This window comes from Erithacus rubecula (assembly GCF_903797595.1).
Source record: "Erithacus rubecula genome assembly, chromosome: 19".
Taxonomy (NCBI): domain Eukaryota; kingdom Metazoa; phylum Chordata; class Aves; order Passeriformes; family Muscicapidae; genus Erithacus; species Erithacus rubecula.
This window is the reverse complement of record NC_136671.1, coordinates 3,906,817-3,933,537: the sequence shown is the minus strand read 5'-3', so window position 1 is coordinate 3,933,537 and position 26,721 is coordinate 3,906,817. Positions and strand designations below refer to the sequence as shown.

Here is a 26,721-nt window from a genome sequence, read left to right as displayed (position 1 = left end):
TCATTCCTTCACCTTAATTAGCTCCAGCATTTCATACCCAAACAGCCACCTCTGAAAGCCTTGCTTCCCCACAGGACCAAAATCCACAGATCCTCCCCTCCAAAGGTGGCAAAGCCAGAATGCCTCCCCAGCAGCTCAGTTCCACAGGAAGCATGGGTCCCAGAGACATTTGGTTGCAGCATTTTCCCAAAGGCCAGGTGTTTATTCTCTGCCTCCTCAGCCCTCCAGGAATTGTTTAACACCTGGAAACCTCACCTGTGACAGGATGGTGGAATAGGATGGGTTCTGAGGACCCTCCAACCCAAACCATTCCAGGGTTATCTGAGGTGATTCCTTGACCAGATGGGCTAAGCTGTGGACTGCATGGACAGACTTAACTCTCTCACTGCCAACACAAATGTGTTCTGGAACCAGACCCAACACAGAAGAGATTTCTGACACTTTGGGTTGCATTGGCTACACATCAAAATCCAGGTCTCAAAAAGAACATTAACTGCCCCAAATCCCCTAACCTGGGGTTTAGTAAAGGATTTGTTTTTTGGTTTTTTTTTTTAAAGATGAGTTTGGTGTCTAGAACATCCATTAATGGTGTAATTGGACTCTGTGCTCAGAAACAGCACCTGAGTCCCCACAGCCAGGTACAAAAGGAGCAGCTTTGCTGAAAGCCCCTTCCCACACTCATCAGGGAACTGTCCCAAAGGGCAGAGGGTCCCTTCCAGCACACCCCACTCTGTTCTACAGGCACAACCAACAGGCCCTGGGCCCCTCCAACCTCACCAACAGAGAAATCTCCTTTTCTTCACACACCTGTTCATTCCCAGCAGTGCCAGGCACATATTCACCTTCCCAAATAATTCACCTTCCCAAAAGGCCAGGCTGGCTCTGGTTTTCCTGACAATTCACTTCTCAGGCAGCAGAAAGTGAGATTGCAAAGGCACCTCACTCAAAGTTATAACTTCCCATCTTCCAACAATCCTTCTGGAAAACATCACTCTTGGCTGTTGCAGTTGCTCCCCCACCTCCCTAATAATTAGTTTTTACCTCAATAGCAGAGGCATTTGATTTCTTGTAAAAACCCAGAGTTGAAAGATGACTTCTTTCCCCCTGCCATCACCCATTGTGTGTGAAAACAGACAATATCCCATTGTTCTGTGTACAACACTCTGAGCTTTACTGTCTGCTCTGAACACACTGAAACTCTACTTGAGGCTACAGCAATTTCCATGCAGGAGGCAAAGGAGAGTCTTGTATCTGATCTAATACAGGATAAATCAATGTGCACTCATTATTGTTTATAGCTCCCATCAGCTCAAGGAGAGACACTGTCCTAGACTTTCAAGGCTATCCATGCTGCCTTTGTAGGTGGAAGAGACTTAGGAGATGTTTTGAGAGCTCTGTTCAAACATCTCCCAGGAGTTCAGGAGGGATGGGAAATCACTAAACCCTGGCAGGTTCTCATCACTCTCAGGACAGGATTTTGGGAAAGGCCACAGCCAGGTTCACATCTCCCTTCCTGCCTTCTACAGAAATTCATTTCCTATCAGTCACTGCCCTCAGGCAGGGGCTGGGGAGCTGAGCTGGAGATGCTCAGATAGGATGAGTTAGGGAAGGGCAGAGTCACACTCATCACTGGGGATCCAGGTGATGCAAGAGCTTCTCCCTGGCTCCTTCAGCTGCTGGAGCTGCAAAGGAAAATCACCCAGCCCCTGCACAGCACAGTCAGAAAACCAGCAGCACCACATTTTTCTGGATGTGGTCTGAATTCCTGTCAGCTTTGCAGGATTCTGACCCTTTGTGGTGGCTGCAGATGGGAGCTCCCTGGAAGCCCTGTATCCCAGCACAAGCCAAGCAAGGCAGAGTTTAATATTCCTCCCCATGCAAGTATTTTCTCTCATTAAATGCTTAAGAGCTGGAGGATTTGGGAGATTAATTTTTGCAGCTGGACATTTTCTTTAAGAATGCAATTTTCCACACAATTTTCTCCTTTAGCTCTCTTTTATTCTAACCCCAAGATATCCACTCACCCAGGAGAGGACTCTTCTGCAAGGTTTGGAAAGGAATTCACTCCTGCACTTCAATCCCTTCCTTCTTTTTACATCTTGCTTTCAGAAAACCCTATTTCTACTTATTTCAACCCAAAAACTTGTCTCCAGTTCCAGACAATCAACACCAAGAATCCACAACTACAAATTCATTCATCCAAAGACCTGACTTGAACAAAGCCAGACCATGGATAGGTTGTTTTTAATTTAAAAGCACAAAAAGTTCTTTAAAAAACACAAGAGCTGATATACACTGAACCACACAGGTACACAGCACTCAGTGACATGGTTGTGACAGGCTGGAGAATGGACTAAAATTTAGAGGAGTTTGTCCACACAGGAACACAAAGCAAGAGTGGGACTTAATTATTATCAACCTCAAACATGTGATTGAACAAGGGACAGCTGCACAGCCACTTTGTCTTTCCCCAGGTGTCACCTGGAAGAGGATGGTGGGAGAGGATGCAAACAGTCCCAGCCTGTTCTGGGGACACACCTCAGAAAAAGTTTTGTGTTTAACCTGTCATTGAATGCCTTGGAGCTGATGATGGCTGTTCCTCCAAATTCTGGCTGAATATTCACTTGTGAGAGTTTAGAAATGGGAAAATAAAGGCAGAAGGAAAGACCCTCCTGACCTTCCCTGTCCCCATGTCCTCATCTTCACCCTGGCAGGCTCTCTCCCCCCTGACAAGGACTTCTCACACACTTTTTCCCTGGAAAAGAAAAGCTTCTGACTGAAAAAGTGACATCACACAGTTCTGTTAATCAGTGCCCAGCAGACAAGGGGAGGGAGGCAGAGCAGAGGGGACACACTGGATTCCTCACACGAGACACAACTTCACTGCATTTCACAGCAGATTTTCTGTGCAGGCAAAGAGCAAAAGCTGGACCACACATCCTGGTTTTTAAACAAGCTTACTCCTGCCAGTGCTGGTGTCAGTGGGCTCACTCCCTGATTTAAGCTTCCCGCCTCCAGAGATAAACCTGCCTTTCAAGTTGTTGATGCCAGCCTTCCCCCCTAATCCTCCATCCCACCCTGACTTCAGAAGGCTCTGTAATCATTCCCTATCACTTCCACAGCATAAGCTTTATATTGCTGCAGCAAATCCCACTTTAACAGTGATGAAAACATACAAATAAGAGACATTTCATTCGAAGGATCCCAGGAAATGAGTTCTCAAAAACCACACAGCGATCCTGTAAGAAGCACAAAATTGGTCCCTAAAGAACTTCCCTGTATTTCAATGTGGAGAATTTTATTTATTAATACATTCATTCTCATGCCTGTGCTTTAACACAGTCATGCTGGCTTCAAGCAATTGTTAAGCCTCACACAAGTTCTTCTTTGAAGGGATGGGAGGTGGGGGAAAGAAAGAGGGAAGAGTGATTAAAATTAGTCACAAGGAATCCTATAAATATACTCGTGGATGGAGGAAGAAATCTCTCTTCTATTTAACTTAAAAATAGAGGGCTAAACTTTAAAAGACAAGCAGATGGGATGAAGCAAGGATAAAACAGAGCTTAGAGAAAGTCAACTGGGCAATTTTGTCAGGGATCTGCACTGTGGGGTGGCAGAGGAGGAGGAGGGAGGGAGAATCTTGATTATCCAAAATTAATTCCTGAGTTGGGAAGGCAAGAATGAGAAATTTAAGGGAACACATCTCACTGCAAGAGGAATCAAATCTCAGAGGCAGTACAGCACAGAGGGATAACGTTTAAAAAAAAAAAAAAAAAATGCCTGGTCAGGAAATTATGCATTTGTTCCAAATGTCCAGGATGTGGCAGCAAGGGCTAGAACAGCATCACAAGACCTGTGTGTGTGCACCTGCAACTGGAAATCACAGGGATGTGCTGGACAAAAGTGCACAGATAATCCAGTGAGGTGTAACAGCAACCAGGAACTCTCTGAACACGCTCAGACACATGTGCTGCCACATCCAACCTGCTGCAGGGTGAGAGCTTTAATGAAGACAGCTGAGGAGGAAAGCAAAGCTGCTGAGGGATGGGGGCTGCTGCTTTCCCCCTCCCAGGGCTCACAGGCTGGCTGTGCCCCACTAAACAGCCCCCAGTAAATAGCCGTGGCCAACGTGAATACATTGTCTAAAAGTACTCCGGGTTCTTTGATAAGAACACAATAAAGATGTGGAAGTGATTTATCAACACTTCCCTTCTAGCAAAAATCACAGTGTAAACCAGAAACCTCACAAAGTGCAGATGTTTATGGTGCTGGAAAGCTCCACACGAGATTACTGCAGTGGGACAGTGCCAAGGGAAGGAGACGCTCTGGGACAACGAGCAGGAAAGGGACAAAGGGCACGGGTTGCTATGGGGAAACCACAAAACTGTGAGTTAGAAAGAGCACTGGGGGGAACCTGTCCGGCCACCAGTGTCACACAGAGCTGAGAACAACAAGCGGCACAACACGGAGCACAAGAAGTGACTCCCTGAGCTGCTTCCACCGGCAGCGCCAGCTCTGGGGGTCCCACAGCGTTCACCCCAAGAGACAAACAATGCAGGCAATGGCAAAGCGCTCTTACTTTCGTTGGGCAGCTCCTCCCGATCCAGCTCGTCCAGAGGGGCCGAGGCGCTGCTCCCGCTGTCGTCCAGGGTGAGGATTAGGGGCACATCATCGTCCATGCTCACCGCCATGCCGTCCCTTCCGCGGCTCCGGCTCACGGAGCTTCCAGCAGCGCTTGGCTTTGGGCAGCGCGGGGCTCAGCGCCGCTCCCCGCAGCGGCCCGGCCCGGGGCTGTCTGCGGGGCACAGGGACGGGGCAGAGCGCGCTGCCATCTCCGCACAGCGCGGGCGGAGCGGGACGCGGCACGCCAGGGACCAAGCTCAGCTCACAGCGCGGGGCCGGCGCTGCCGATCCCGGAGCGATCCTCGGGCGGCTCCTGACCCCGCGGCACCGGCCCGGGCGGGCATGGCGCTACGTGTGCCGGTCACACATGGCTCCGAGCGCCGCCGCGCCCCAGCCCCGGCACCGCAGCTGCGGCAGAGAACGCGGGAGCGCCGCAGGCCGCCCGCAGCCCGCGCACATCAAGTTCCCGGAGGGATTTTTCAAACTGCGCGATGCCACAAGGTCACGGGTCTCTGTGGAAGGCGATGGGAAAGGCAAATGAAGCAGGCCCGGGACGGCGCCACGGGGACACTTCGCAGCCGCTGCCCCTGTCCAGGGAGAGGGACACCGGCACGGCGCTGTCACACCGCGCGGGGGAGGCCCGGCCCGGCGCCCTCCCCGCGGCCCCCTCCCAGCCCTGCGTGAACCCGCTCCTCACCAGCCCCCCGTGCCCGCGGCCCGGGACTCCCCGCCCCCTCCGAACCCTCCCGGGACCGCCCGGCCCGGCCCGGGACCCCGCGCACCCCCGGCCCGAACCGACCCCGCCGAACCGGCGCCCGCAGCGACGCGGCTGCTCCGCGCCCCGCCCCTCGCCCCCATTGGCTGCTACAGCGCGGGCCCCGCCCCAAGAGGCGGAGCCTCACAGCACCCGCCAATCCGCGCTCCGCGCCCGCCCCCACTCCCTGCGAGGGGCTCTGCATTATTCCCGCCTCCCCTCCCCGCCTCACACACTTCGCCTCGCCATTGGATAGAAGCGCTGTCACTCAAGGCATACGGCGGTGCTAATTGGTCTGCGATGTCGGGGGTGGGCTCTGGGGGAGAGAAGCGCCGGCTGCCATTGGCTGCGCCGAAGCTCCGCCCCCAGGCCGGGGAGGAGAGGAGCGATCACCGCGCTATGGCGGAACGTGGGCGAGAGCGGCTCGGGGAGCCTGAGGGGACCCGGCCCGGGACCCCAACCCCTCCCGGGCTGGGCCACCCGCGTGTCCCCGCTCCGCACGGACACGGCGCTGTTGGCAGGCCCTGCTGGCGGTAGGAACGAGCCGGGCCCTGAGTGCAGCCCAGCCCTGTGAGGGGTATCCGGGAGCGCTGGGTACACAAGGTCCTGCAGGATGTGAAGCCTGTTAAGGTCAGGCTGCTGCCTCCGCCAGCTGGGCTGGATTTCGGGGTGTACCCGCTCCACCCCAGAGCTCCGCTGATCTCAGCGGGAAGCAGCCCTGCAGCAACACTTCAACCCCGAGTGAGCAACAGGTCAGGGTGGAGTCGAAGGTAGAGAGTGAGATTTGTGTCAGTGCTGAGCAGGCAGAAAAATGAGAGCAGCAGCAGGGAGCATCCCCAGCTTGATTCAGGCCTATCAACACCTCTGACCTGAGCACCAGCGACACTGGACAGGGCGAGGAAGGAAACAACTCAACATTTCCCCCACTTCATTTTATTCACATTTAATGTGGGGTTTTTTTTTCCATGTGAGCACCAGTTCCAGCAGCAACAGAGCAGCTTTTGCTCTCCTGCTGGGTTGCACAGCTCTGGCAGAACAACTGGACAGGACAACAGTAAAGCACCAATGTGAGTGAGCAAATGGAACAAAATGCAAACAACCCATTTATGCTTAAGCAACATTGTCATCACATGTAAATAGCAAGAAGTGGCAGTTCTGACCTCCTGGAAGCCCTTGGTGACAACCTGGGCCAGTGTGGGACAGAAAAGTGTGGCTGATGAGATGGGCTCTAGTTTCCCCCACTGATTCCTTGGACCCCAAGCACCAGTGGGAGTAGTGTGGCCAATCCTGGCCACACAGGCCACTGTCTATTTGATTTTCAGATAAAATCCTTATTTTAAGAGGCTTCCTCTTCCAAGGACTCCAGCTCTCCAAGCCTGCACTGGTTCAGTTCTCTGCTGCTTAGATTCCAGGGCAGTTCCCCCAGTTTGCTGAGGACTCTCCTGGCTGGATCTGCTGCTGGGACCAGCATTTCTGCTCCTGTGTCAATCCTCAACCCTCGTGTCTCCACCTAGTGTCCAAATCACATCTGGATTCTCTCCCAGCCCAGTGATTCCTGCAGCCTTCACAGCCCCACTGTGCCCACACCCCAAACACAGCTGATCAGGCTGGGATTGACACCAGCACTCCCAACCCCTCCTCTGAGAGGGCCACAATTGTTTCATGTCCCTCCTATTTTACCCCAGGTGGAGAAGAGCTGCTGGATTGCCTCAATGGGAAGCATAGGGAGAGATCTGAGAGCTTGGAGCCAATCACAAGGATCCTCACTCACCTTCTCAGGTTTTTATAGTGTCAGGTTATTCTTGCTCCCTATCAGGCCAAGAAATGAGCAGAAATTCCACCCAGTGCAGGCTCCTGGCTGGCTCCAGCTCCATGTGCTGGAGCGGGTCAAGGCCCCATCCTGCTACTGCTCAAGGTGCAATAAAGTAATTTCTGAGGGGAAAATGATGCTCATAACATGGTTTGGTGTATCCTTGGGTGAATTTGAGTGTTCCCCTCAGCATGGGAGTTACCAAACTCCCTGTAATCTCAGCAGTTCCTCACTGCAGCCTCCCTCCCCAGGGAGCAGTGGCTGCAAACCCCAAATCCCCCACCCCATGTCCTTTATCCACCTCCACACAGACAGAGCTGCCTTTTCCCACCCCAGCAAAGGAAGTGGGGGAGCTCTGGAGGTGCCCAGATCACTCAGCAGCATCCCACAGATCCCAGATTTGTCTCAGAGCCCTTATCTGGTGACACCATGGCACTGCTGGGAGCAGCTCACAGCCCTCAGCACCAGCCACACAATTATGGATCTACTCAGCACCTCCTCATCACCACCAGCTGCCAAAATCCCTGCAAATCCTCCTCTGTCACAAACCCCACCCAGCCTGGGACATCCCAGTGCCAGCAGGATGCAGGGCAGTGCTTTCCTCACCTCTGTGCTCGTCCTCCCTTGTCCTGCTTTGTCAGAGGAGTCCACAAGGCATTGGTGACACAAAGCAAGGACAGCAGAGAGACATCAAGGCACATCCTGTGCATGGAGGCAGAGGGAATGGAGCTCATTTCCTGGAGAAGAGAACCTTTTGGGGGGGGCTCAGAGCAGCCTCTCAATACCTGCAAAGAGGAGGTTGGGCCAAGGTTTGTGCTCAGGTGCAGAATGAGAGAACAGACACAAAATCAAACTAGAAAGGGTCTGACTGGATAAAGGGAGAATTTTCACCCTGAGGACAGTGGAGCAGTGGGAAGGAGGCCAGAGAGGCTGTGCAGACTCTATTCTTAGGGGTTTTCACCACCTGATTGGACCTGCCTTGAGCAGGGATGTCCAGCATTCCTGCAGGATGGAGCAGGACTGCTCTCACCACACGTGGTCAGCCAAGGACTCACCTGGGACCCCACCCCAGCAGCACCCCCTGTCCTAGAGCTCCAGGGGGCTCAGCCCCTGCCTGTCCCCACAGAGCTGCACTGCCCATCTACCTGTGCCAGGATGGGCCTGCACTGTGGGCACTCCTGTCTCCTGCTGCTCCAACTTCCCAGCTGGATTTCCCAGACAGCAGGAACCTCCTCTGACAGCCACTGGACACCACGGGGAGCAGCTGTTCCCACCAAGGCTGTCCCACCCTGGTGCTGTGGGGCTGTGCCCTGAACAAGGAGGGCACTGTCCCCAGCCCTGTGGTCACCTTTGGCTCCTGGCTTGTCTTCCAGCATGGAACAGCCCCATCCTTCGTTTCCAGCCACGGAAAAGCCCAGGGTCCTCGTGTGCTTGGTCACAGGGAGGCCTCAGGTAGGCTAAGGCTCTATGTACATCCAGAGGGACACTTGGCATCACTTCCAGGGGGGTCTGGCCTCGCAGCCACCCGCTGCCTTGGCACTGTGGAGCACAGGAGATCCGGACACGCTGTTGGACCGACCCCTCACCAGCGGGCCCTGGGGGGCAGCAGGGGTGGCCGGAGCGCTCTGCTTCTTCCACCTTTCCGTGCCGAGGCTGGAAGCCGGGCGAATCCCGTCCGGGGCGGTGCTCAGCCGGCTGTCAGACTGGGAACGGCCTCTGCCCGGCGCAGCGCAGCCTCTGGAGCAGGCACCGCTGCGGGGCTGCCCCCGGGCACAGCAGCCGCGGGCGCGGCCGGGCTGCGATGCGGGCGGAGGGGCGGAGGGCGGCGGGTGCAGGGCTCGCAGGGCAGCGCCCGCGCAGCGCGGGGAGAGGCCGGGCTGGGTCCGGGGGGCAGGCGAGGGGCTCCAGAGCAGCGAGTGGAGCTTGGCCACATCCTCCTTCCTCATCCGCGGAGCTGCCCAGGCAGGACCCTGCGGCTTGGCACCAAACAGGGACTCGTCACAGAAGGACGGAGCGTGGCTTCGGGACCTTGGAGGGCGACAAGCGGAGAAACGTGTTGGTTACAGCGAAATGAGAGCGAGAGTGCCCGAGAGCCGGCGGGGCAGCCGGGAATCGAGGGGCTCCGAAGGGACACCGAGCGCAGCGAGCCCCGGAACCCGCGACAGGAGATGCGAGCAGCGCCCCGAGCCGCCGCTCACCTGCACTGAGTGCCGGGCCGGGAGCCGCCGGCCGGCGGAGCCGCCCAGGGCGGCGGGAAGGCGGGCGGCGGCGGGCGCGCCCCGGCGGGGCGGCCGAACAGCGACTCATCCACGAAGGACGGCCGCACCCGGCGGCGGCCCCGGGGAACCCGCGGAGGGCGGGCGGCGCTGCCAGCGGAGCCGCCGTGCGGGACCGGGACCGGAGCCGGAGCCGCCGCCCGCATGGCCGCGGGCCCGGGGCGGGACAGGGACGGGCCCCGCCCCTTCCGGCACAGCCCCGACACGTGGATCCGCCCCGGCACCGACATGGCGCCGCGCGGCCGCCGCCAGCCCCGCGGAGCGCCGGTACGGGACGGGACAGGGCAGGGCGGAATGGGACAGGGCGGGACAGAGCGGGGAGGGAGCGGGACGGGACGGGACGGGACAGAGCGGGACAGAGCGGGGAGGGAGCGGGACGGGACAGAGCGGGGCGGGCTCGAGCGAGCCGTGTCCCTGCACCCTGTGCCGCTGTGCTCGGTACTGCGGCCCCGGTCTCCATGTGCCGGTGTCCACAGTATCGGTATCCTTAGTGCCAGTGTTTCCAGTGCCCGCATTCCTGGTACGCGTGTCCCCGCTGCCAGTGTGCCAGTGTCCCAGTACCAGTGTCCCAGTACCCCCTGTCCCCAGTACCCACGGTCACCAGCGCTGGTGGCCGTGCCTGCCATGCCAGCTGTGCAGAGCTGCAGTGACCCTGACACCCACCACCACAGCCATGTCCCCCGCTGTCCCCAGGTCCCCGTGACCCCATTGCCTGCCTTCCCTACCACCACTGAGGAGGATGATGATGGCGCCGACGCTGAGCTGGACACTCAGGCCATGGTGCGGGCCCAGAACCAGAAGAAGAAGAAATCCGGAGGATTCCAGTCCATGGGTGCGTGTGAGGCAGGGGAGAGCTGTCCCTGGCTCAGGGACTGTCCCCTGCTGCCCATGCCCCTCACTTGTGCTGTTCCCCTAGGCCTCAGCTACCCTGTCTTCAAGGGCATCATGAAGAAGGGCTACAAGGTGCCCACGCCCATCCAGAGGAAGGTGAGCACGGGGAGCGGCGGGTCCCTGCCCGGGGGGTGGCAGCGATGGTGACAGTGTTGGTGGTGTCCCCCAGACCATCCCTGCCATCCTGCGGGGCCGGGACGTGGTGGCCATGGCTCGCACGGGCAGCGGGAAGACGGCGTGTTTCCTCGTCCCCATGTTCGAGCGGCTGAAGGCGCCCAGCCAGGCGGGGGCACGCGCCCTCATCCTCTCGCCCACCCGGGAGCTGGCCCTGCAGACCCTCAAGTTCACCAAGGAGGTACAGGGGACAGGGGGGGAATGGGAACAACAGGAGAAATGGGCTGGTTTTATATCCCACCAATGTGTTTCTTCCTCACCCTGCAGCTGGGCAAGTTCACTGGCTTGAAGACAGCCCTGATCCTGGGAGGAGACAAGTAAGCTGTCCCCATGTCCCCTCTGATCCTGCTTCCTAAGCCTCCCCAAAACCTGGTGAAGGGCTGAGCTGCCTGGTGCCAGCCCAGCTTCTCCCCTCTCTCACAGGATGGAGGACCAGTTTGCTGCTCTGCATGAGAACCCCGACATGTGAGTGGGGCACAGGGAGGGGATCCAGTGGGGAAATGACCACCAGCCATCTGGGGACATCACTGGTGTTTAGAGCTGGTGTGCCTGAGGAGCATTCCTGGTGTTGCCTTGGAGCAACTTCCTGTGTGACACCAGGGTCTCTATTGGGTTGGATTTGGGACTGCTGCCAGGATGGTGTGGGGCCCTTGTCTCCCCCTCAGCCTGGTTCTGTCACCGCCTCTGTCCCCACAGAATCATAGCCACGCCTGGGCGCCTGGTGCACGTGGCAGTGGAGATGAAGCTGAAGCTGCACACCGTGGAGTATGTGGTGTTCGACGAGGCCGACAGGTCAGCGGGGCTCAGGGGCGTCCCCAGGCCTGGCAGTGTCCCCACGTGGGTGAGAGGCCCAGGCAGTGGCAGGGACATGTGCCATGTCCCCTCCCCTGCAGGCTCTTTGAGATGGGCTTTGCTGAGCAGCTGCAGGAGATCATTGCCCGGCTCCCAGACTGCCACCAGACCGTGCTGTTCTCCGCCACGCTGCCCAAGCTGCTCGTCGAGTTTGCCCGGGCTGGTGAGGAGCTGGGGGTGGGTGGCTGGGGACAGGGACCAGCAGGCTGAGCCCAGCACTGGGAAAACCAAGCTGGATTCATGCTGGGCCAGGTGTCTGACCCATTTCCTGTGTGTCACCACAGGCCTCACGGAGCCCATGCTGATCCGCCTGGATGTGGAGTCCAAGCTGAGTGAGCAGCTCAAGGTGAGATGGGCTGGGGGAGCTCAAGGCAGGCTTTGTGCCCCCTACCCCTTCAAGGCAGTGAGGAGGGGACAGGGGTGGCAGTGGTGGCACAGGGCTGAGTGCTGTTCTCGTGCTGTAGCTGGTGTTCTTCCACGTGCGTGGGGATGACAAACCGGCCGTGCTGCTGCACCTGCTCCGCAGCGTGGTGAAGCCCCAGGACCAGACAGTTGTCTTTGTGGCCACCAAGCACCACACGGAGTATCTGAGGGAGGTAAGTGGCATTTGGGAGTGCCCATGTGGAGTCTGCAGCTGTGGCAGGTCCCTGCTGGAATCCCTCCCTCTGTTTCACTGGGTTGAAGGAGAAATCCCAGAATATGTGGTCATGGAGGTGCTGGATCCATTCACTCCTCAGAGAGGGGAGGGAGCACAGTGGGATTTGGAGGACCAGGTGGCCACCCTGGAGTCTCTGGCCCTGTCTGCTGAGAGCACATCCATCCAACCTCTTTTCCCCCCTTCCCAGCTGCTGACAGCACAGGGCATCCGCTGCACCCACATCTACAGCTCTCTGGACCAGACCGCCCGCAAGATCAACATTGCCAAGTTCTCCCAGGGCAAGTGCCCAGTGCTGCTGGTCACCGACGTGGCCGCCCGGGGGCTGGACATCCCCATGCTGGACAACGTCATCAACTTCAGCTTCCCTGCCAAGGGCAAGCTGTTCCTGCATCGTGTTGGTGGGTGCCAGTGCCCTCGCTGTGATACTGAGGGACACACTGGGGACAAAGCAGTGTCACTGTCCCTGCTGTCCCAGCTGGACTGGTATCTTCCCTGTAGGGCTTCCCCTTGCCAGCCATACCCCCGTGATAAATGTCATGTGTGGACTGGCAGGGACACCAGGGAGTCCCTTGCCTGGGTGGGGCAGGCTGGGCTGGCTGGTGTGGTTGCCCATTCTCCCCTTGTCCTTGCCAGGCCGCGTGGCCCGAGCTGGCCGGAGTGGCACTGCCTACTCGCTGGTGGCTCCTGATGAGATGCCCTACGTGTTTGACCTGCACCTCTTCCTGGGGCGCCCGCTGGTCCTCGCTGGAGCCCAGGAGATGCCTGCTGGTGAGGGGGGGCTGTGTGGCCATTGGGTGTTATCCTTGGCTAGTGCTGGAGTGTGATGTGGGCTGTGACACATGCTGTGTGTGGGGGATGCTGGCTGAACAGCGCTGAGCTCCCTGCAGCCATCAGCCCTGATAAATGCAGGGTGGGTGCTGGGCAGGTGACACGGTGTGCCCTGGGCTGCAGATGCTGGCGGGGTGCTGGGCCGTGTGCCCCAGAGCCTGGTGGATGATGAGGAGTGCCTGCTGCTGACGGACCACGAGGGCTCTCTGGAGCTGCGCAGCCTCCGCCGCGTCGCCGACAACGCCCACAAGCAGTACCTGCGCTCCCGGCCCGGCCCCTCGCCAGAGTCCATCAAGAGGGCCAAGGAGCTGGATGTGTCCCAGCTGGGCATGCACCCCCTCTTCAGTGAGTGCTGAGGGCATGCTAAGGGAGGGGACCCCGCTGCCCTCCCCAGGAAACTGATCTGTGCCCCTCTCCCTGATGCCTGCCCCAGGAGCTCGCTTTGAAGACACTGAGCTGCAGAGGCTGAAGTTGGTGGATAGCATTAAAACCTACAAATCCAAGGCGGTGAGTTGAGACTCCTGGGATGGGATGGGAATGGGAAGCCCATGTGGCTCACTGGGAATCATGCTCCTGCCCTGGGCACAGACCATCTTTGAGATCAACGCCACATCCCGCACACCGGCCAGCACCGTGATGCGATCCAAGCGGCGCCATGACCGTGCCCTGATCGAGAAGTTCCAGCGTGGGCAGCAGGAGAAGAAGGCAGCAGCACTTAAAGGGCAGGGGCTGTGCCCAGCAGCTCCGGAGCCCCAGGATGGGGAAGGAGAGCAGGAAGACCTCCAGGTAACAGGGTCATAGATGCAGGACCTGCTGCAGAGCTGCCTTGGCCTGGTATTGGTAGCACCAGGGCCCCCATATTGTGCAGGGGGTTGGTGCAGAGATTTGTGGGGATGCTGGGGGGACATGGCTCCTGAACTCCTCCACTGTCCCCATCCAGGACGTGTTCTCCAATGTGGGGGCTCAGAAGCGAAAACGGGGCCGAGGAGGAGAAGATGGTCCCAGGAAAAAGCCACAGCAGGCAGCACAGCAGGACGAGGACTTCTACATCCCATACCGGCCCAAGGACTTTGAGAGTGAGCGGGGGTAAGTCTGGGGGGGCTCTGCTGCTGTCCCACCCCAGCTGTGTGGGGGCTGCTCTCATCACCCCCTGTGCAGGCTGAGTGTGGGCGGCGAGGGCAGCGCCTTCGAGCAGCAGGCGGCCGGGGCCGTGCTGGATCTCATGGGCGACGAGAACCACAACCTCAACAAGAGCAAGCTGCTGCTCAAGTGGTGAGTGGGGTTTGCCCGTGGGCAGGAGCGAGAATCAGGGCTGGGGGTGACACTGCTTGGTCCCACCACCCTTGTCTCTCTTGCAGGGACCGCAAGAAGAAGCGGTTTGTGGGGCAGACGGGCCAGGAGGACAAGAAGAAGGTGCGGACGGAGAGCGGGCGCTACATCAGCGGCTCCTACAAGAACAACCTGTATCCTGCCATGGGCACTGTGGGAGCAGGGCTGGGACCACAGGGCAGGCAGCCAGGGGAGGGAGCACAGACACCCACATCACAGGGCCAGGTGAGGAGTCACGCCTGTTCCCTTAACCCGCCCCTCCCAGCTACGAGAAGTGGAAGCAGAAGTACAAGGTGGACGAGCGGGACGAGGATGAGGAAGGGCCGCGCAGCAGGGAGCAGTTCAGAGGGAAGCACAGGCGTGGGCACGGTGAGTAGTGAACTGCGAGCCCCGCATCGTTCCCCCGAGCCCGGCTCCGTCCCTGAGCACAGGCTGTCCCTGCAGGCCCCACGCAGCCCCCGGCGCAGGGCAGGGTGCGCTCGGAGCTGAAGAACAAGCAGCAGATCCTGAAGCAGCGCAAGCGGGCGGCCAAGCAGCGCTTCCTGCAGAGCGGGGGCCTGAAGCGCCTCAGGGCGCGCGGCCGGCAGCGCCTGCAGGAGCTGCGCCAGATGGCCTTCGGCCGCCGGGCGGGCGCCGCCAGGAAGGGCAAGCTGAGGAAGAGGCTGTAGGGGACACGTCCCCCATGCCTGGGTAGGGAAGGGGACAGTAAATACTGACTGGTTTTGTATCTCAGCTCCTTTTTTGCCTGGAGTAATTCTTCCCCTAGAGACGCAAGAACGAGCAGGTGCTGCGGCTGCACAGCTGGATGTATTTTGATGTGACACACCTTCAGAGATGCCGACAGCAGCTCCCTCATCCTTCTCCTCCTGCCTGGGGTGGTTTGTGCAGGAGGGAACCTCGGGAGTGCCTGGCCCTGCCTGGGTGTGGTGCCACCCCAGTGTGCCTCTTGGCATGGGGTTTCCAGACTTGCAGGGAATCACCTCCTTCCCCAGGGTCCTGTGGCTCCATGCTGGCCCTGGCAGCCTGTCTCCAGCCCCAGGAGCAGGCAGGTGTCCCCAGGGGCTATTCCTGGCCCCGAAGCAGCTGGGCACTCCTGTGGTTCTGTGGGTGTGTGCCCATGGCACAGGTGTCAGCCAGGCCCTGCATGCAGCGCAGCACCTGTGGAGATGGGAGCCTGATGCCACAGCCAGACAGGAATGTAAATGCCCCTGTGTGTCTCCAGCCCCACTGCCCCAGGGAGAGGGTTGTGCTGACCATGTCCAGCTGGGCCTTCGTGTCCTCTTGGGCTCTGTCCATGGGAATCCTGAGCTGTGCAGTGGTTTGCTGGAAGAGGTTCAGCACAGCCAGCTTGATCTGCCCCAGCAGCAGGCTCTTCTGGGTGGCTGTGCTCTGGATGTGGGCCCAGCGTGACTCCTGGAGGACAGAGCAAGTCTCTGACCACTGCCCTGTGTCCTTCTGTGCCCCCCAGGCGAGGCCAGGGGGACCCAGGAGTCCTGGCTGTGTATCCTCCCCAATACAGCGCTGCTGCTTTTTGAGCATGTGGAGATCCTCAGCTCAGCCTACCGGAGGTGTGCAGCAGAGCTGGGGTCTGCACTGCTGCCCCTCTCCCGGGTCCTTGGGCACCCCACACCCCCTTACCCACTGCAGCACATCGTGGCGCGCAGCCTCCAGCCGCGTGTGCAGCCGGGCCAGCTCGGCCCTGGTGCCCAGGAGCTGGGTGCTGCTCTCCTGACGGTACTGCTCCAGCTGTGCCCTGCCCTGGGCCAGCAGCTCCTGCCCGGCTTCTGCCTCCCGTGCCAGCGCTGCCCGCGCCCCCGCCAGCACCCCGAACTGCTCCAGCATGGCCGGCACGTCCTGGAACTGGGCAGGGGGAGGCGGCTGAGAGGCCAGGGGCTGGAGGGATGACCGCTCCAGGGTTTGGGGCGCACAGCACCCCACGCTCACCTGCCCCGTGCTGGCCAGCACGTCCCGCAGGTAGTCCCCGAAGGGCCGGAGGCTCCGCAGGCGCCGGGCCAGGCGCTCCCTGTGCCGCAGCAGCTGCTCCAGCTCCCGCTGCAGCCGGGCGGCCTCAGCCCGCTCCGCCGCCCGCTGCTCGCCCGCCCGGCGCAGCGCCCGCTCCCGCCTGGCGTTCACCGCCTGTCCGGGGCACGGGGTCAGCGGCCACCGCCCCCGGCCACCCTCCGGCCAGCCCCAGCCCCGAGCCCCAGCCCCGCACCTTGAGGAACGAGTCAAAGCTGAGCACGGCATCGCGGTGCTGCTCTTGCCTGCGGGCCAGCTGCTGCCGGCGCTGCGCCAGGCGCTGCATCCGCTGCTGCAACTCCTGTGGGAGTGCAGGGTGCCTGTGCAGCCCAGGGTGCCAGCCCGTGGACAGCTGGGGACACGCTGCCAGCCGCCGTGTCCCCATGGCACACCTGGGCAGCCTCACCTGCCGCCGACTCTGCAGCTCCCGCTCCAGCTCCGCCAGCTGCCGCCTCTTGAGCAGCACACGGGTGGATGACGGCAGCAGCGTGGCGGGGTCCCGCGCTGGCCCCGCGCTGCCCCGGGCTGCGAGCAGCTCGCCTGGGCTGCGGAGGGACAGCCTGGGCACGGCACCTGCCACCGCGGCGCGGGCAGGGCCCCTCGGGCCACCGCGGCACGGGCAGGGACCCTCGGGCCACCGCGGCACGGGCAGGGCCCCTCGGGCCACCGCGGGAGCCCGGCCCGCTCGCCCGGTGCGCAGGGATTGTCAGGAGCCGGGTCAGCCCTGCCTGCGCTCGTGTTCTTTGCCACCCCTCCCACTTCAGAGACCCCCAGCACCAAGGAAGGACAAGTCACACCACAACCTCAGCTTTTCTGTCAAAATCCAGGGAATGCCCCCGCATCCCCCAGCCCATGGCTGCACTGTCCTCTCCTCCCCTCAGCTGGGGACACTGCACGCACCCAGTGACACCATCCTGGCAGCGGCACCCGGAGACGGGAACACAAACCGAGCTCCCGGGCACACAGGACATGCTGGGCGGGTTGCCAGCCCTTTGCTTCACTTGCCAGGGGGAGGGCAGAGGGGTCTCACTCACAGCAGCCGCAGCTTGTCCCGGAAAGCCGCTCGCAAGCGCTTCTCCAGCTCCGAGTCCATCTCGGCCGGCGGCTCCTCCTCGCCCAGGGGCCGGGACAGCCGAGGTGGTGCAGCACAACAGAGTTGCCGGGGCAGCCAGAGGCTCCCGCAGCTCCCCGGGATTTTCCTGGCTTGGCTCCGAGCGCCGCTGCGAGGGCGCGGTGCTGGGCACAGGGAATGCACCAGGGCTGCTAGCAGGGAGGCTCCACTCGAACCCTCGAACCATCCCACCCTTCCACCCACACTCGGCTCCCTCCAGCCCCCAGACCCTGCTCCAGCCCCTCAGAACTCTCCATTCAGGCTCCATGGCCCTTCATGACCACTGTGCCCACCCCTCCCTGTGCCCTTCAGGCTGCTCCAGCTCACACTGTCCTGACACCCCAGAGATGGCTCAGATCCCCTGACTTCACCCACAGTGCAGACCCTGCCTCTCTCTGTGTGTCCCAGGAGTGCTTCCCTAACACTGCACAACCCATCAGATCCCCTGTGTGCTGTCAGGTCCCCTTTGTCCCCCCATATGTGTGCTCACGTCCCCATTACCCTACACCCACACTTGTTAACTCCTGACTTGGACACAGAGCAACACTGCAGAACGAACAGGGGAAAAATATTTATAATACAAACAATTCAGCCTCCCCAGAGTCAGTGTCACCCATGTCCTGCCCACACAGCTCTTGTTTCTTCCCTTGCCCAGGACCACTGTGGCCCCCTGGTGACTTTCTCCACCCCAGAGCTGCTCAGGGGACTGAGCCAGAATCCCACATGGGAATTTGAGTCCATCACAGGCATCAAAGTAAGGGGGTGTTCCCATGTTCTGCCTGTGCTGGGTGTCAACCTTGTTTTAGAGACACCCAAAACAAGGAAGAAAATGGAAGAGGAGAGAAGAAATGGAGGAACATGGCTGGGGAAGGATGGAGTGAAACTGTGGAAGGGGCAGGTGGAGAGAGAGGTGGGAAGGCTCTGCCTGAAGTATTCAGGGACAGGATACTGACAGCCTGTGCTCAGCCACACACAATGAGGGCCTGCTTGGTGCTGGATTCCAGCTGGAGCTCCACATGCTTCCTCAAGGACAGACAGAAGCTATGAGCCTCCTGTCTCTTCTCACTTCCTGCAGAGACACCGTGCCATGGAGCTCATCATCGTCACCTGCACAGGGCACAGAGCAGCAGCATCTCAGCTACAACAGCCACACCAATTCCTCCCTCCCTGAAGGCCCACAGCTCAGCAGAGGTGCTCCTCACCTTCCATGAGGTGGTTCAGGTGAGCAGCCTGGGCCCTGCTCCCACCCACCAGCACCATGGCCTCGTGCTCAGTGCAGCTGCTCAGGGCCTCCTCAGAGCCCTTCCCCTCCTCGTCATCTTCAGAGTCCACCAGCACCAAGACATCCCCTGACTCTGCACTCCTGTGAACAGCAGAGCAAGCTGGATGGAAGGCTGGGGAGAGCCTGCTCCCTGCCCTGCAGGAAGGCTGAGTGGTGATGCCATGAGGGACTGGGCTGAGGAATGTCAACTCACCTGAATGCAGCACCTGAATGAGAGAGAAAAGAGAGACAGCATTAGAAACTGCCCCTCTGGGAGTGCCACTGGTTTTACTGGACTGGACAAGCCCTGCCAATCCTGCCTCCACATCTGTGCCTCCCCCAGACACTGGCAGCCCCATACAGATGTGGAGGTGACCTGCCTAGACATGGCACAGGCAACCCTGACAGACTCCAGCATCCAAGTGGGTTAGGGATAAAGCCCACTTTAGGGCTTCTAGGGAAGGAGGAACCCAATCCCTACCTCTGAGGCACAGGAGGGGATTGTAGTACAACACAACCCCGGTGACAGTGAGGACAGTCAGGAGGGACAGGGCCACCACAGCCCCCACGACCCCAACGATGTTCACTGGCTCTGCAGAGAGGGGACACAGACGGGTGAGGAACTCTCAGTGCAAGCCACAGAGCAGGTGTGCTGTGTCCCCAGGCCCTCCTGCCACAGCCCCACGCACCTTTCACCGTGAGGCACACAAAGAGCTCCCTGAGCCCCACCGGGTTCTGGGCCTTGCAGACGTAGCAGCCACCGTCAGTGGCCTGGGAGCAGTTCTGGATGGTGAGCCGGGACACGTTCCCCTGGCGGGAGATGAGGAACCTCCCCCCGGGCTGGATCTCCTCCTCGGGCTGGGCGATGTCCCTCAGCCAGCTGAGCCGCGCTGCCGGCGTGCTCTCGGTCACCCGGCAGGTCAGCGTCACATTGTCACCCACAAAGCACGTCTGCGGGGGATCAGATTCCAGGGAGGGGAGCTCTGAACAGCCCCGGGGAAAAGGAAACAAAAACACGAGTCAAGGAAGGGATGAGGCAATTAACGTAACGAGCAATCAAGCTTCTGGCTGATTAATAATCATTAACAGAAGGGAGGCAGGCAGCAGTCTGGAAGTTGAGTGCTATGGGTTTGGCATCTGGCTCACTCAGGGGCCTCCCAAGGAGTGACCTGAGCAGCTTCCATGGTGCTCAGTCCCTTCTGACACCTGTCTTCCTATCCTCAGGGAAAAATGGCCTGAGGGTGGCCAGCAGGTAGATGGCAGAGAGGAGAAGAGCAGCCCAGGCATTATTTTCCTTGGGATCAGCAGAGCTCTTGTGAAGCCTTGGCAACCCTTGGAGGATAAATAGCCCAGATTCTCATCAGCCACTCAGGTCCCTGAGATGCCTGAAGGGCACACACAGCCCTTAAACCCAACCCTGCCAAACCCCATCTCAGGCTGCCCACAGCCCCCAAACCACCTCTCACTTTCACACAGGTGTGTGAAGCTTTCCACAGGTGAAAACCTGTTAGACCCTAGAGATGGGCCCAAAACACAGCTCACCTACAACTCTGCCATGATGGATCTCAGCTGCAGGACATCTGTGCCTCTGCTGCACATGTGCCCTGCCATGCTTCCTCCTGTTTTGCCTCAGTGCTCTGGAGAGCAGGGAGTGACCAGGGTACCCACCTGCCCCACGTTCACAGCTTCATTAGCAGTTAATGAGGCAGCAAATCCACTCACTGATCTCCACAGTGCAGGCAGGCTGCTCCTGCTTCACCACGTGGCTGCCCACGCACTTGAAGACTTTTCTGTGGGAGAGGTGGGAGCTGTTCAGTGTCTCCACGTGGGTGTCTGAGGAGCTGGTGGAGCTGATGACCCAGCTGGAGTTCTCCAAATCCTGCCCCTCCTCTCTCCAGTGCAGGGTGGGGTGGGGGTACCCCCCGGGCCAGCTGCAGAACAGCTGCAGCATCTGCCCCGACGAGGTCTCAGCCCAGCACCTTGGGGTTGCCTGTGGTGGATCTATTAGCAAGGACAGCACGTGGTCAGAAACACTTGCAGGGCTGGAATTCATTTGTCATCACTCCTCTTGAAAAATTTTTGCTGTTTCCCTGCAAGTCTTGCTCCCTGACCTGCATCCCACAGCCCCAGGCATGCACAGCTGTAAGTGACAGCAGGGAGCAAGAGGGGCTGTCAGAGTCCCCACAGCCAAGCCTTGAGGAAAGGAAAACATTAATGATAAACACAGCAGGAGAATGAAATCCCACTGCCCTGGTTCTCATGGCACCAGGGAGGGACACTGAGTCATCACCTGAGAGCAAGGCACGGTTCTGGCTCTCTCCCAGCTGCTCCTGCCACACACAGATCCACACACGTGCAGATTTAACAGCCAGAGGGATTCTGGACTCTGATCCAGGCAGAATGAACAGGCCATGCCCCTGTGTGTGCCTAATGCAGTGCTCAACAAGACCCCACCAAGAGATCAAAGCCAGCTGCACACCAGAGGTGTCAGAGGGGTATCTGAGGCTTATTGTGGGGAACATTTAGTCAGGAGAGTTTCAAATTACTTGAATTAATTAAAAGAACATCATGGCAAACCCTCGTGGGAGCTGCAAGGACACCTTCCTGGGGCTTGGCTTGCCAGGAACTGTACACACACCTCAGGTGATCTTTGAAACCACCCAGCTCTGGCAAGAAAATTCTCTGCAACACTCCCTGTGTCCCACCTCTGGGGAGGATCAAACCGCTCCCAAACCCTGGCTGTGGTTAATAGGGCATCCTGTCAGCCTGAACCAGCAGAAACTGCCCCACATCAATGGGGCACAGCCCTTTCAGAATGCTCAGGTGGACACAGCCCCTCCAGGGTGTCCAAACAAAGCAAAAAACTAAAAATCTCCACCCTCCCAAAACACCAGCAAAAAGGATCTGTTGTGGTTTGAGCCACAAAAGTGCTTGCATCAACCCACACAGATGTGCCAAGGAATCCCTGGAGGTGTGGAACTGCATGTTTCCTTCACAGGTGCTTCCCATCCAAAACAAACACAGAATCACAGCCCAAGGCAGGGCTGCACCTTTGTGCTGTCACTAGAGTGTTTACTATACTGCTTGTGAGGTTCTCAAAGTGCAGCTTTAAACAAAAAGAGAACTTTTTGGTACCACCCTTGGGACAAGTTTAAGACTGTCAGCTGATTATTCCCACACAAAACCTCTACATATCCTGGGAGGCTCTTCCACAGCAGTGCCAAGTCTGTGTCCACAACTTGCTCCAGCCCATGATAAGAAGTTCTACCAACAGAGATTGTGAAAAAACAGGGCTCTGCTACAGGTCAGAGGTTAAACTTCTCACTTTTGCTGATGCTCCTCCTGCTGACCTAAAGTATCTCCAGAAATCTCCTTCTCACCTATCAAAGGGTATGCCAACATCACCTCTGTCCTACTTGGAAATTAGTTGACACAATTAATTCCAGACTAATTAATGAAGTTCAGAGTGCAGCACCAACACTTAGCACCTCATAAATACGTTTTGTTCCCGAGTGCTCTGCCCCAGTGCTCCTGATTGGGGGCTCCCCACTCCTAAGCCCAGTGCCTATGTATCTACTCCCTGAAGCAGCCCGGGCTTCAATCCTTCCACACCCCAACTGCACGTTCCTTGCTGCAGGAAGAGAATTTTTATTCCTGTAAACTTTCAAGAGGTTAATCTGTACAAAACAGGTGCAGTGTTTACACACAGGTAGAAGGAAGGAACACCCTGAAGGCAAACAGGTACATACATGGGAAGAGCAGCAAGAAAGGAAGGGGCCAAGGGAGTACAGAGGGTCAAAATGGGAAAGGCAGCAGATTTTCCCTCTTCTCAATCCTGAAGGGACCAAGAGCGGCACCAGGCACAGGACCTGGGCTCCCTGCTAATCTGGAGGGGGCTGCTCCCATGGAATACATGAGGCAGCAGGGCAAAATAGTGGTTCCCTGGCTGAAGCAGGAAGGATGTAAGACTCCTCAACTGGGAAGAGCTCTCCCACTAAAGGATGGCACCGAGGAATGGCACAGCACACCCATCCCAAACAAGGGAGAGCAGACAGCAAACAGCAGCCCCTACCCCAAGGTTTATGGAGACTCAAGATTCTGGGGCAGAGGGTCCTCCTGGAACAGCTACAGGGAATGGAAATGCACACAAAAACTCATTTATCACCAGCAACGAAGAAAAGACACAGTGAAGACTTGAGAGCTGGCATTTCCTCTGCATATGCCAGATCTGTGACGCACATCTTGCTGCTTGTGAGAGGATGTGAGATTCTGCACGATAAAGCAATGTCTAAATATTACTTTTCCACCAGCGTCAGATGAATTTGGGGATGTGGAAGGCGGAGGGAGGGAGCTGAGCTGTGGGGATGACTTACTGGCCACCAGGAGCTGCACCCTGTGCTCATGGTCGGTCTTGTTCAGCACCTCCCGGCAGGTGTAGTTGCCCTCGTCCTGCACACGCAGCTCGGTGATGCTCAGGGAGCTGTTGTCCACCAGGGAAAAGCGAATGTCCGGGGGGAAGGAGACCCTCGAGGAGAAGAGAGGCGGGAAGGCGTGCGGGTCCCCCTGGAACCAGACCACCTCGGTGGCCTCCTTGGACACGTTGCGGCATAAAAGGAGGATGCTTCCTCCCACCTGCCCAAAGACCACTTCATCCGTTCCTGCAAGAGACAAGGGACGGCGTTAGGGATGGAGGGAACGGGCAAAGCCGCCTTCCGCCAGCAGACGCGGCTATCGGATCTATGTCAGCCTCTGAGGCGCGTGCTGGGGGCTGCTGAGGGGCTCCGAGGTGCCCGCACACAAACAGGATCGGGAGAAGGGCCGCGGCTCCCGGCTGCCCCTCAGCCCGCGCTACCTGCGGCCTCCCGGCGCGGCACCAGCCTCCAGACAAAAAGGGCGAGCAGGAGCCGCGCCGGCGGCAGCGCGCCCGGCAGCTGCATGGCCGAGTGCCGCTGCACGGCCCCGCGGAGGCGGCGCTGCCCGGCCGCCGCCCCGCCGGCAGGCCCGGGGAGGGCGGACGGGCGTGCCCGGCCGGGGGGACCCGCCCGCAGAGCCCGTGAGGGGCCCGTGCTGGGGTCGGCCATGGGGTCCCGCCGCCTCACGGCCGCCGGCTCGGGCGGCCGCCATCTTGGGACCCCCCCAGCAGGCGCCGCCCGCCATGTTGGGGTCACCTCAGTGTCCCCTCGGCCGCTGGGGCGGCACAGCAGAGCAGAGCGGGGCTGGCGCTGCCGCTGGCGGTGCCGCCCACGGGCCGGGACTGCTTGAACCACGCGGAATGGAGTTCGATGAATGGTGAGCGACCCCCACGTCCAGAGCTGCTCTAATCCACCCTCTTAGAGACATCCCACAGGCAGCGGGGCGGGAAGAACAGAGATAAATGGTTATTCTGTGTAACCACGCAACTATCGTCGGGTTTGTCCAGGACACCTTACACGTGGCAGCTTGGAAGCACAAAGCGTGCGTGAAGCAGAGCGCTGAGACCCACAGGGCTGCCCCACCGGGCCTTGGCATATTAATTATTAATTAACCTAATTAGAGATAGAGGTAACAGTGCTGGCCCAGGTAACCGGGGCTCGGCCGGCCCCGCTCAGCTCCGCCTGGGGGCGCCATAGCGCTGGAGCAGGTGCGTCTGCACCAATGGGAGCGGAGCATAACAGCGTCTCCACCAATGGGAGCGGAGTATAACAGCGTCTCCACCAATGGGAGCGGAGCGGGGCGGTGCCTCCGCCAAGGGGCACGGGGATCAGGCAGCCCGGAGCCGCCGCAGCCACAAACGTCGCCATGCCCGTGGACCTGGCGAAGTGGGACGGGCCGCTGAGCCTCGCCGAGGTGGAGCAGAAGCCGGCGCAGCCGCTGAGGGTCAAGTATGGCTCCGTGGAGATCGACGAGCTGGGCAAGGTGCTCACGCCCACTCAGGTGAGCAGCGCCGGGCGCTGCGCGCGGGGGTTGGCGCGGCAAAATGGCGCCAATGGGATGCGGTCGGGCCTCTTGCGCTGCCCCGCAGCTTCGCCGGGCGCGGGGGCAGAGAGAAGGGCTGAGCTGCGGGGGCGGCCTTGCTGCGGGGGCAGCCGTGCCTCAGGAGAGGAGGCGCGGGGCGGGCTGGCGCGGATGGCCTTGAACCGCTCGTGTCGCTGCCAGCGCGGGTCGTGCAGGGCGGGCGGCCGGCGGGGGCAGCGGGGCTGCCGCTAACACTGCTGGGCATCCCTGCAGGTCCAGCATCGCCCCACCAGCATCGAGTGGGACGGCTGCGATCCCCAGAAGCTTTACACCCTGGTCCTTACAGACCCTGATGCGCCCAGTCGGAAGGACCCGAAGTTCAGGTAACGGGGATTGGACAGCTCCGTGTTTTGCGAGGGGAAAAAGGAACATCTCTCTTGGGCTGAGCGGAGGCTTAAGGGGGAGGTGGGGCTGTGGCTTATTGAAATCGTGTCCTTGTATCTCTCCCGTAGCCGGGGACAGCATGGTAAGAGCATGGTTGCCAAGTAAGCATGGTAAGAGCAGCTGCTTTTATCAAGGGTGTTCAAAGGTCTGTTATAGCTGGAGCAACAGAGCATTTGTTGCTTGCTCTAATTTAGAGCATATGAGAGTTGGAATTAAGTCTTTGCTGCTGGCAGAATCTTAAATCTGGGACCAGCTCACCTTCCTCAAGTCAGGCTCAGCAGCGTGTGGAATACCCACTCTCGGGGGTCAGGCTGTGGGTTTCCTGCAGCCACGGGGAGCTGGTTTAGGCAGGCTGTGCATCCCAACGGAGCATTCCTGCTCTGGGACTCATGCTCTTCGGGTTTGGCACACCAGGAGTGGCAGCTGTTTGTTTACCCCACACTGACAGCCTCATGGAGTGACAGAGGGTCTTCCTATCTGCGGCTCTGCCCCTTAGATTGTTCTTTGCCTTCTCCTTTCAGGGAGTGGCATCACTTCCTGGTGACCAACATGAAAGGTAACAATGTGAACAGCGGGACCGTGATGTCGGATTATGTTGGCTCCGGGCCTCCCAAGGGAACAGGTCGGTACCTGTAGCAGCTCACACCAGTGCAGAAAGGTGGGGGTAAAGCCTGCAGGGAGCGATCCCTGCAGGATTGCTGGGGATGTAGCGGGATCAAGCCCACCTAGCGCATCTCCAGGGGCACTGGGAGGGGCAGAGGCGGTGACGCGTCCCTCCCTGCCCGCAGGGCTGCACCGCTACGTGTGGCTGGTGTACGAGCAGCCGCAGCAGCTGGCCTGCAGCGAGCCCGTCCTGTCCAACCGCTCCGGGGACAAGCGCGGCAAGTTCAAGGTGGCCGCTTTCCGCAGCAAGTACGGGCTGGGGGCGCCGGTGGCCGGCACCTGCTACCAGGCCGAGTGGGATGACTACGTGCCCAAGCTCTACGAGCAGCTCTCGGGGAAGTAGGGCCTGTGGGGCACTGCAGCACCCGTGGGTGGGGCCGGGCACGGGGCTGTAGTTCTGTTTTGTTAATTAGTTGTTAATTGTCCCGCTCTGACCGCTGGAAATGTCACTGTCCCTGCTCCTGTGCCGATGCTTGTGGTATCCTAGCTAGAGCTGCTGATGGGTGTCTCTGGAAGGGCCACTCCCTCCAAACTGACCTGCTTCAGGGAATCCAAAGCTTTTGTGCTTTAGTGTCAGTTCAGGGGGTCTCTGCTGTCTTGGGGTGGTTTGAGGGGTGGGGTGTGGGTACACAACCACTTCGGAGTGGGTGCTGGCTGTAGAGACTCTTTTCTAGAAGAGGAGAGGACAGTTGAAGGGAAGCTTCCTCCCCTTTTTTTTTCTTTTCTTTCTTCTTACATTTAACCAGTGCCTCCATAACACCACTACAGTAGTGAAGGTGCAGCTCGAGGGGGAGGCAGGAGCTGACCTAGAGCACTTCTGTTCTCTGCTGCCACTCAAAGCTGAGACCACTTTGTTTTGTTCAGTCCTGTGGTGACGTGCCCCGTGCTCACAGTGCAATTAAAAACTTCCCAAGGTCCTTGGTGTGCTTGTGTCTTCTTGGGGGATGAGGGCAGTGCTCAGGGAGCAGTGAAGTGGTGCTGTGTTCCTGGGATGAGGCTGGACCCTGTGCCCAGGGCTCCCCATTCCTGGACTCACTGATGCTGGCAGGACACAGCTCAAAGCCATCATGTCTTTCTATTTTAAGAACATCCCC

The 26,721-nt window shown here is 59.2% G+C and overlaps 5 protein-coding genes across 8 annotated transcripts in view; 2 read left to right on the top strand and 3 right to left on the bottom strand.

The window, feature by feature from the left end:
* TPCN1 (two pore segment channel 1) overlaps positions 1–5,494 on the bottom strand; it is a 40,388-nt gene extending 34,894 nt beyond the window's left edge. Inside the window, exons 1-2 of one of the 2 annotated variants that reach the window (XM_079323108.1) lie at positions 5,423–5,494; positions 4,580–5,135 (exon numbers count right to left, since the gene is read on the bottom strand). In XM_079323108.1, coding sequence (XP_079179234.1) covers positions 4,580–4,691 — 112 coding nt within the window. In that variant the 5' untranslated portion in view covers positions 4,692–5,135; positions 5,423–5,494. The other variant, XM_079323109.1, reaches the window with a different exon arrangement.
* Positions 5,495–9,592: 4,098 nt separating this feature from the next.
* On the top strand, positions 9,593–14,927 carry DDX54 (DEAD-box helicase 54). The gene is made up of 20 exons (XM_079323020.1): positions 9,593–9,730; positions 10,157–10,295; positions 10,380–10,450; positions 10,524–10,709; positions 10,796–10,845; positions 10,952–10,993; positions 11,225–11,320; positions 11,422–11,543; positions 11,665–11,726; positions 11,845–11,976; positions 12,226–12,436; positions 12,672–12,806; positions 12,990–13,211; positions 13,300–13,373; positions 13,455–13,652; positions 13,807–13,952; positions 14,025–14,138; positions 14,225–14,329; positions 14,461–14,564; positions 14,640–14,927. The coding sequence occupies exons 1-20, from the start codon at positions 9,608–9,610 to the stop codon at positions 14,861–14,863; spliced, it is 2,556 nt and encodes an 851-aa protein (XP_079179146.1). The 5' UTR covers positions 9,593–9,607; the 3' UTR covers positions 14,864–14,927.
* A 214-nt stretch (positions 14,928–15,141) lies between these two features.
* Positions 15,142–17,759, bottom strand: CFAP73 (cilia and flagella associated protein 73). 2 transcript variants are annotated; one of them, XM_079323024.1, is made up of 7 exons: positions 17,249–17,759; positions 16,621–16,759; positions 16,411–16,515; positions 16,140–16,331; positions 15,834–16,055; positions 15,450–15,608; positions 15,142–15,369 (listed from the first exon to the last, which is right to left on the bottom strand). In XM_079323024.1, exons 1-7 carry the CDS (start codon positions 17,305–17,307, stop codon positions 15,325–15,327), a joined length of 921 nt encoding a protein of 306 aa, XP_079179150.1. In that variant the 5' UTR covers positions 17,308–17,759; the 3' UTR covers positions 15,142–15,324. The 2 variants fall into 2 exon arrangements, with proteins under 2 accessions (XP_079179150.1, XP_079179149.1); XM_079323023.1 differs by having other exon boundaries at positions 15,142–15,353.
* Positions 17,760–17,884: 125 nt separating this feature from the next.
* VSIG10 (V-set and immunoglobulin domain containing 10) lies at positions 17,885–23,727 on the bottom strand. 2 transcript variants are annotated; one of them, XM_079323022.1, is made up of 8 exons: positions 23,439–23,727; positions 22,960–23,244; positions 20,309–20,587; positions 19,276–19,569; positions 19,068–19,178; positions 18,801–18,813; positions 18,528–18,688; positions 17,885–18,432 (listed from the first exon to the last, which is right to left on the bottom strand). In XM_079323022.1, exons 1-8 carry the CDS (start codon positions 23,665–23,667, stop codon positions 18,350–18,352), a joined length of 1,455 nt encoding a protein of 484 aa, XP_079179148.1. In that variant the 5' UTR covers positions 23,668–23,727; the 3' UTR covers positions 17,885–18,349. The 2 variants fall into 2 exon arrangements, with proteins under 2 accessions (XP_079179148.1, XP_079179147.1); XM_079323021.1 differs by lacking the exon at positions 18,801–18,813 and having other exon boundaries at positions 18,528–18,707.
* Positions 23,728–24,322: 595 nt separating this feature from the next.
* Positions 24,323–26,542, top strand: PEBP1 (phosphatidylethanolamine binding protein 1). Its single transcript, XM_079323025.1, has 4 exons — positions 24,323–24,499; positions 24,794–24,903; positions 25,486–25,586; positions 25,753–26,542. Exons 1-4 carry the CDS (start codon positions 24,365–24,367, stop codon positions 25,968–25,970), a joined length of 564 nt encoding a protein of 187 aa, XP_079179151.1. The 5' UTR covers positions 24,323–24,364; the 3' UTR covers positions 25,971–26,542.
* Positions 26,543–26,721: the final 179 nt, after the last annotated feature.

Excerpts from the sequence above, each read along its gene's own strand:
- PEBP1 (XM_079323025.1), top strand. The coding sequence starts at position 24,365 with ATGCCCGTGGACCTGGCGAAGTGGGACGGGCCGCTGAGCCTCGCCGAG. Across the intron at positions 24,500-24,793 it reads AGGTGCTCACGCCCACTCAG|GTCCAGCATCGCCCCACCAG; the intron begins GTGAGCAGCGCC and ends GCATCCCTGCAG. Across the intron at positions 25,587-25,752 it reads CGGGCCTCCCAAGGGAACAG|GGCTGCACCGCTACGTGTGG; the intron begins GTCGGTACCTGT and ends CCCTGCCCGCAG.
- VSIG10 (XM_079323021.1), bottom strand. The coding sequence starts at position 23,667 with ATGGCCGACCCCAGCACGGGCCCCTCACGGGCTCTGCGGGCGGGTCCC. Across the intron at positions 23,245-23,438 it reads GCCGCGCCGGGAGGCCGCAG|GAACGGATGAAGTGGTCTTT; the intron begins GTAGCGCGGGCT and ends TGTCTCTTGCAG. Across the intron at positions 18,433-18,527 it reads CCTGAACCACCTCATGGAAG|GTGACGATGATGAGCTCCAT; the intron begins GTGAGGAGCACC and ends TGCCCTGTGCAG.
- DDX54 (XM_079323020.1), top strand. The coding sequence starts at position 9,608 with ATGGCCGCGGGCCCGGGGCGGGACAGGGACGGGCCCCGCCCCTTCCGG. Across the intron at positions 10,710-10,795 it reads CCCTCAAGTTCACCAAGGAG|CTGGGCAAGTTCACTGGCTT; the intron begins GTACAGGGGACA and ends CTCACCCTGCAG. Across the intron at positions 13,212-13,299 it reads GGGCATGCACCCCCTCTTCA|GAGCTCGCTTTGAAGACACT; the intron begins GTGAGTGCTGAG and ends TGCCTGCCCCAG.
- CFAP73 (XM_079323023.1), bottom strand. The coding sequence starts at position 17,307 with ATGGACTCGGAGCTGGAGAAGCGCTTGCGAGCGGCTTTCCGGGACAAG. Across the intron at positions 16,760-17,248 it reads CGGGACAAGCTGCGGCTGCT|CCCAGGCGAGCTGCTCGCAG; the intron begins GTGAGTGAGACC and ends GTCCCTCCGCAG. Across the intron at positions 15,354-15,449 it reads CGAAGGCCCAGCTGGACATG|GTGCTGCGCTGCATGCAGGG; the intron begins GTCAGCACAACC and ends CCATCTCCACAG.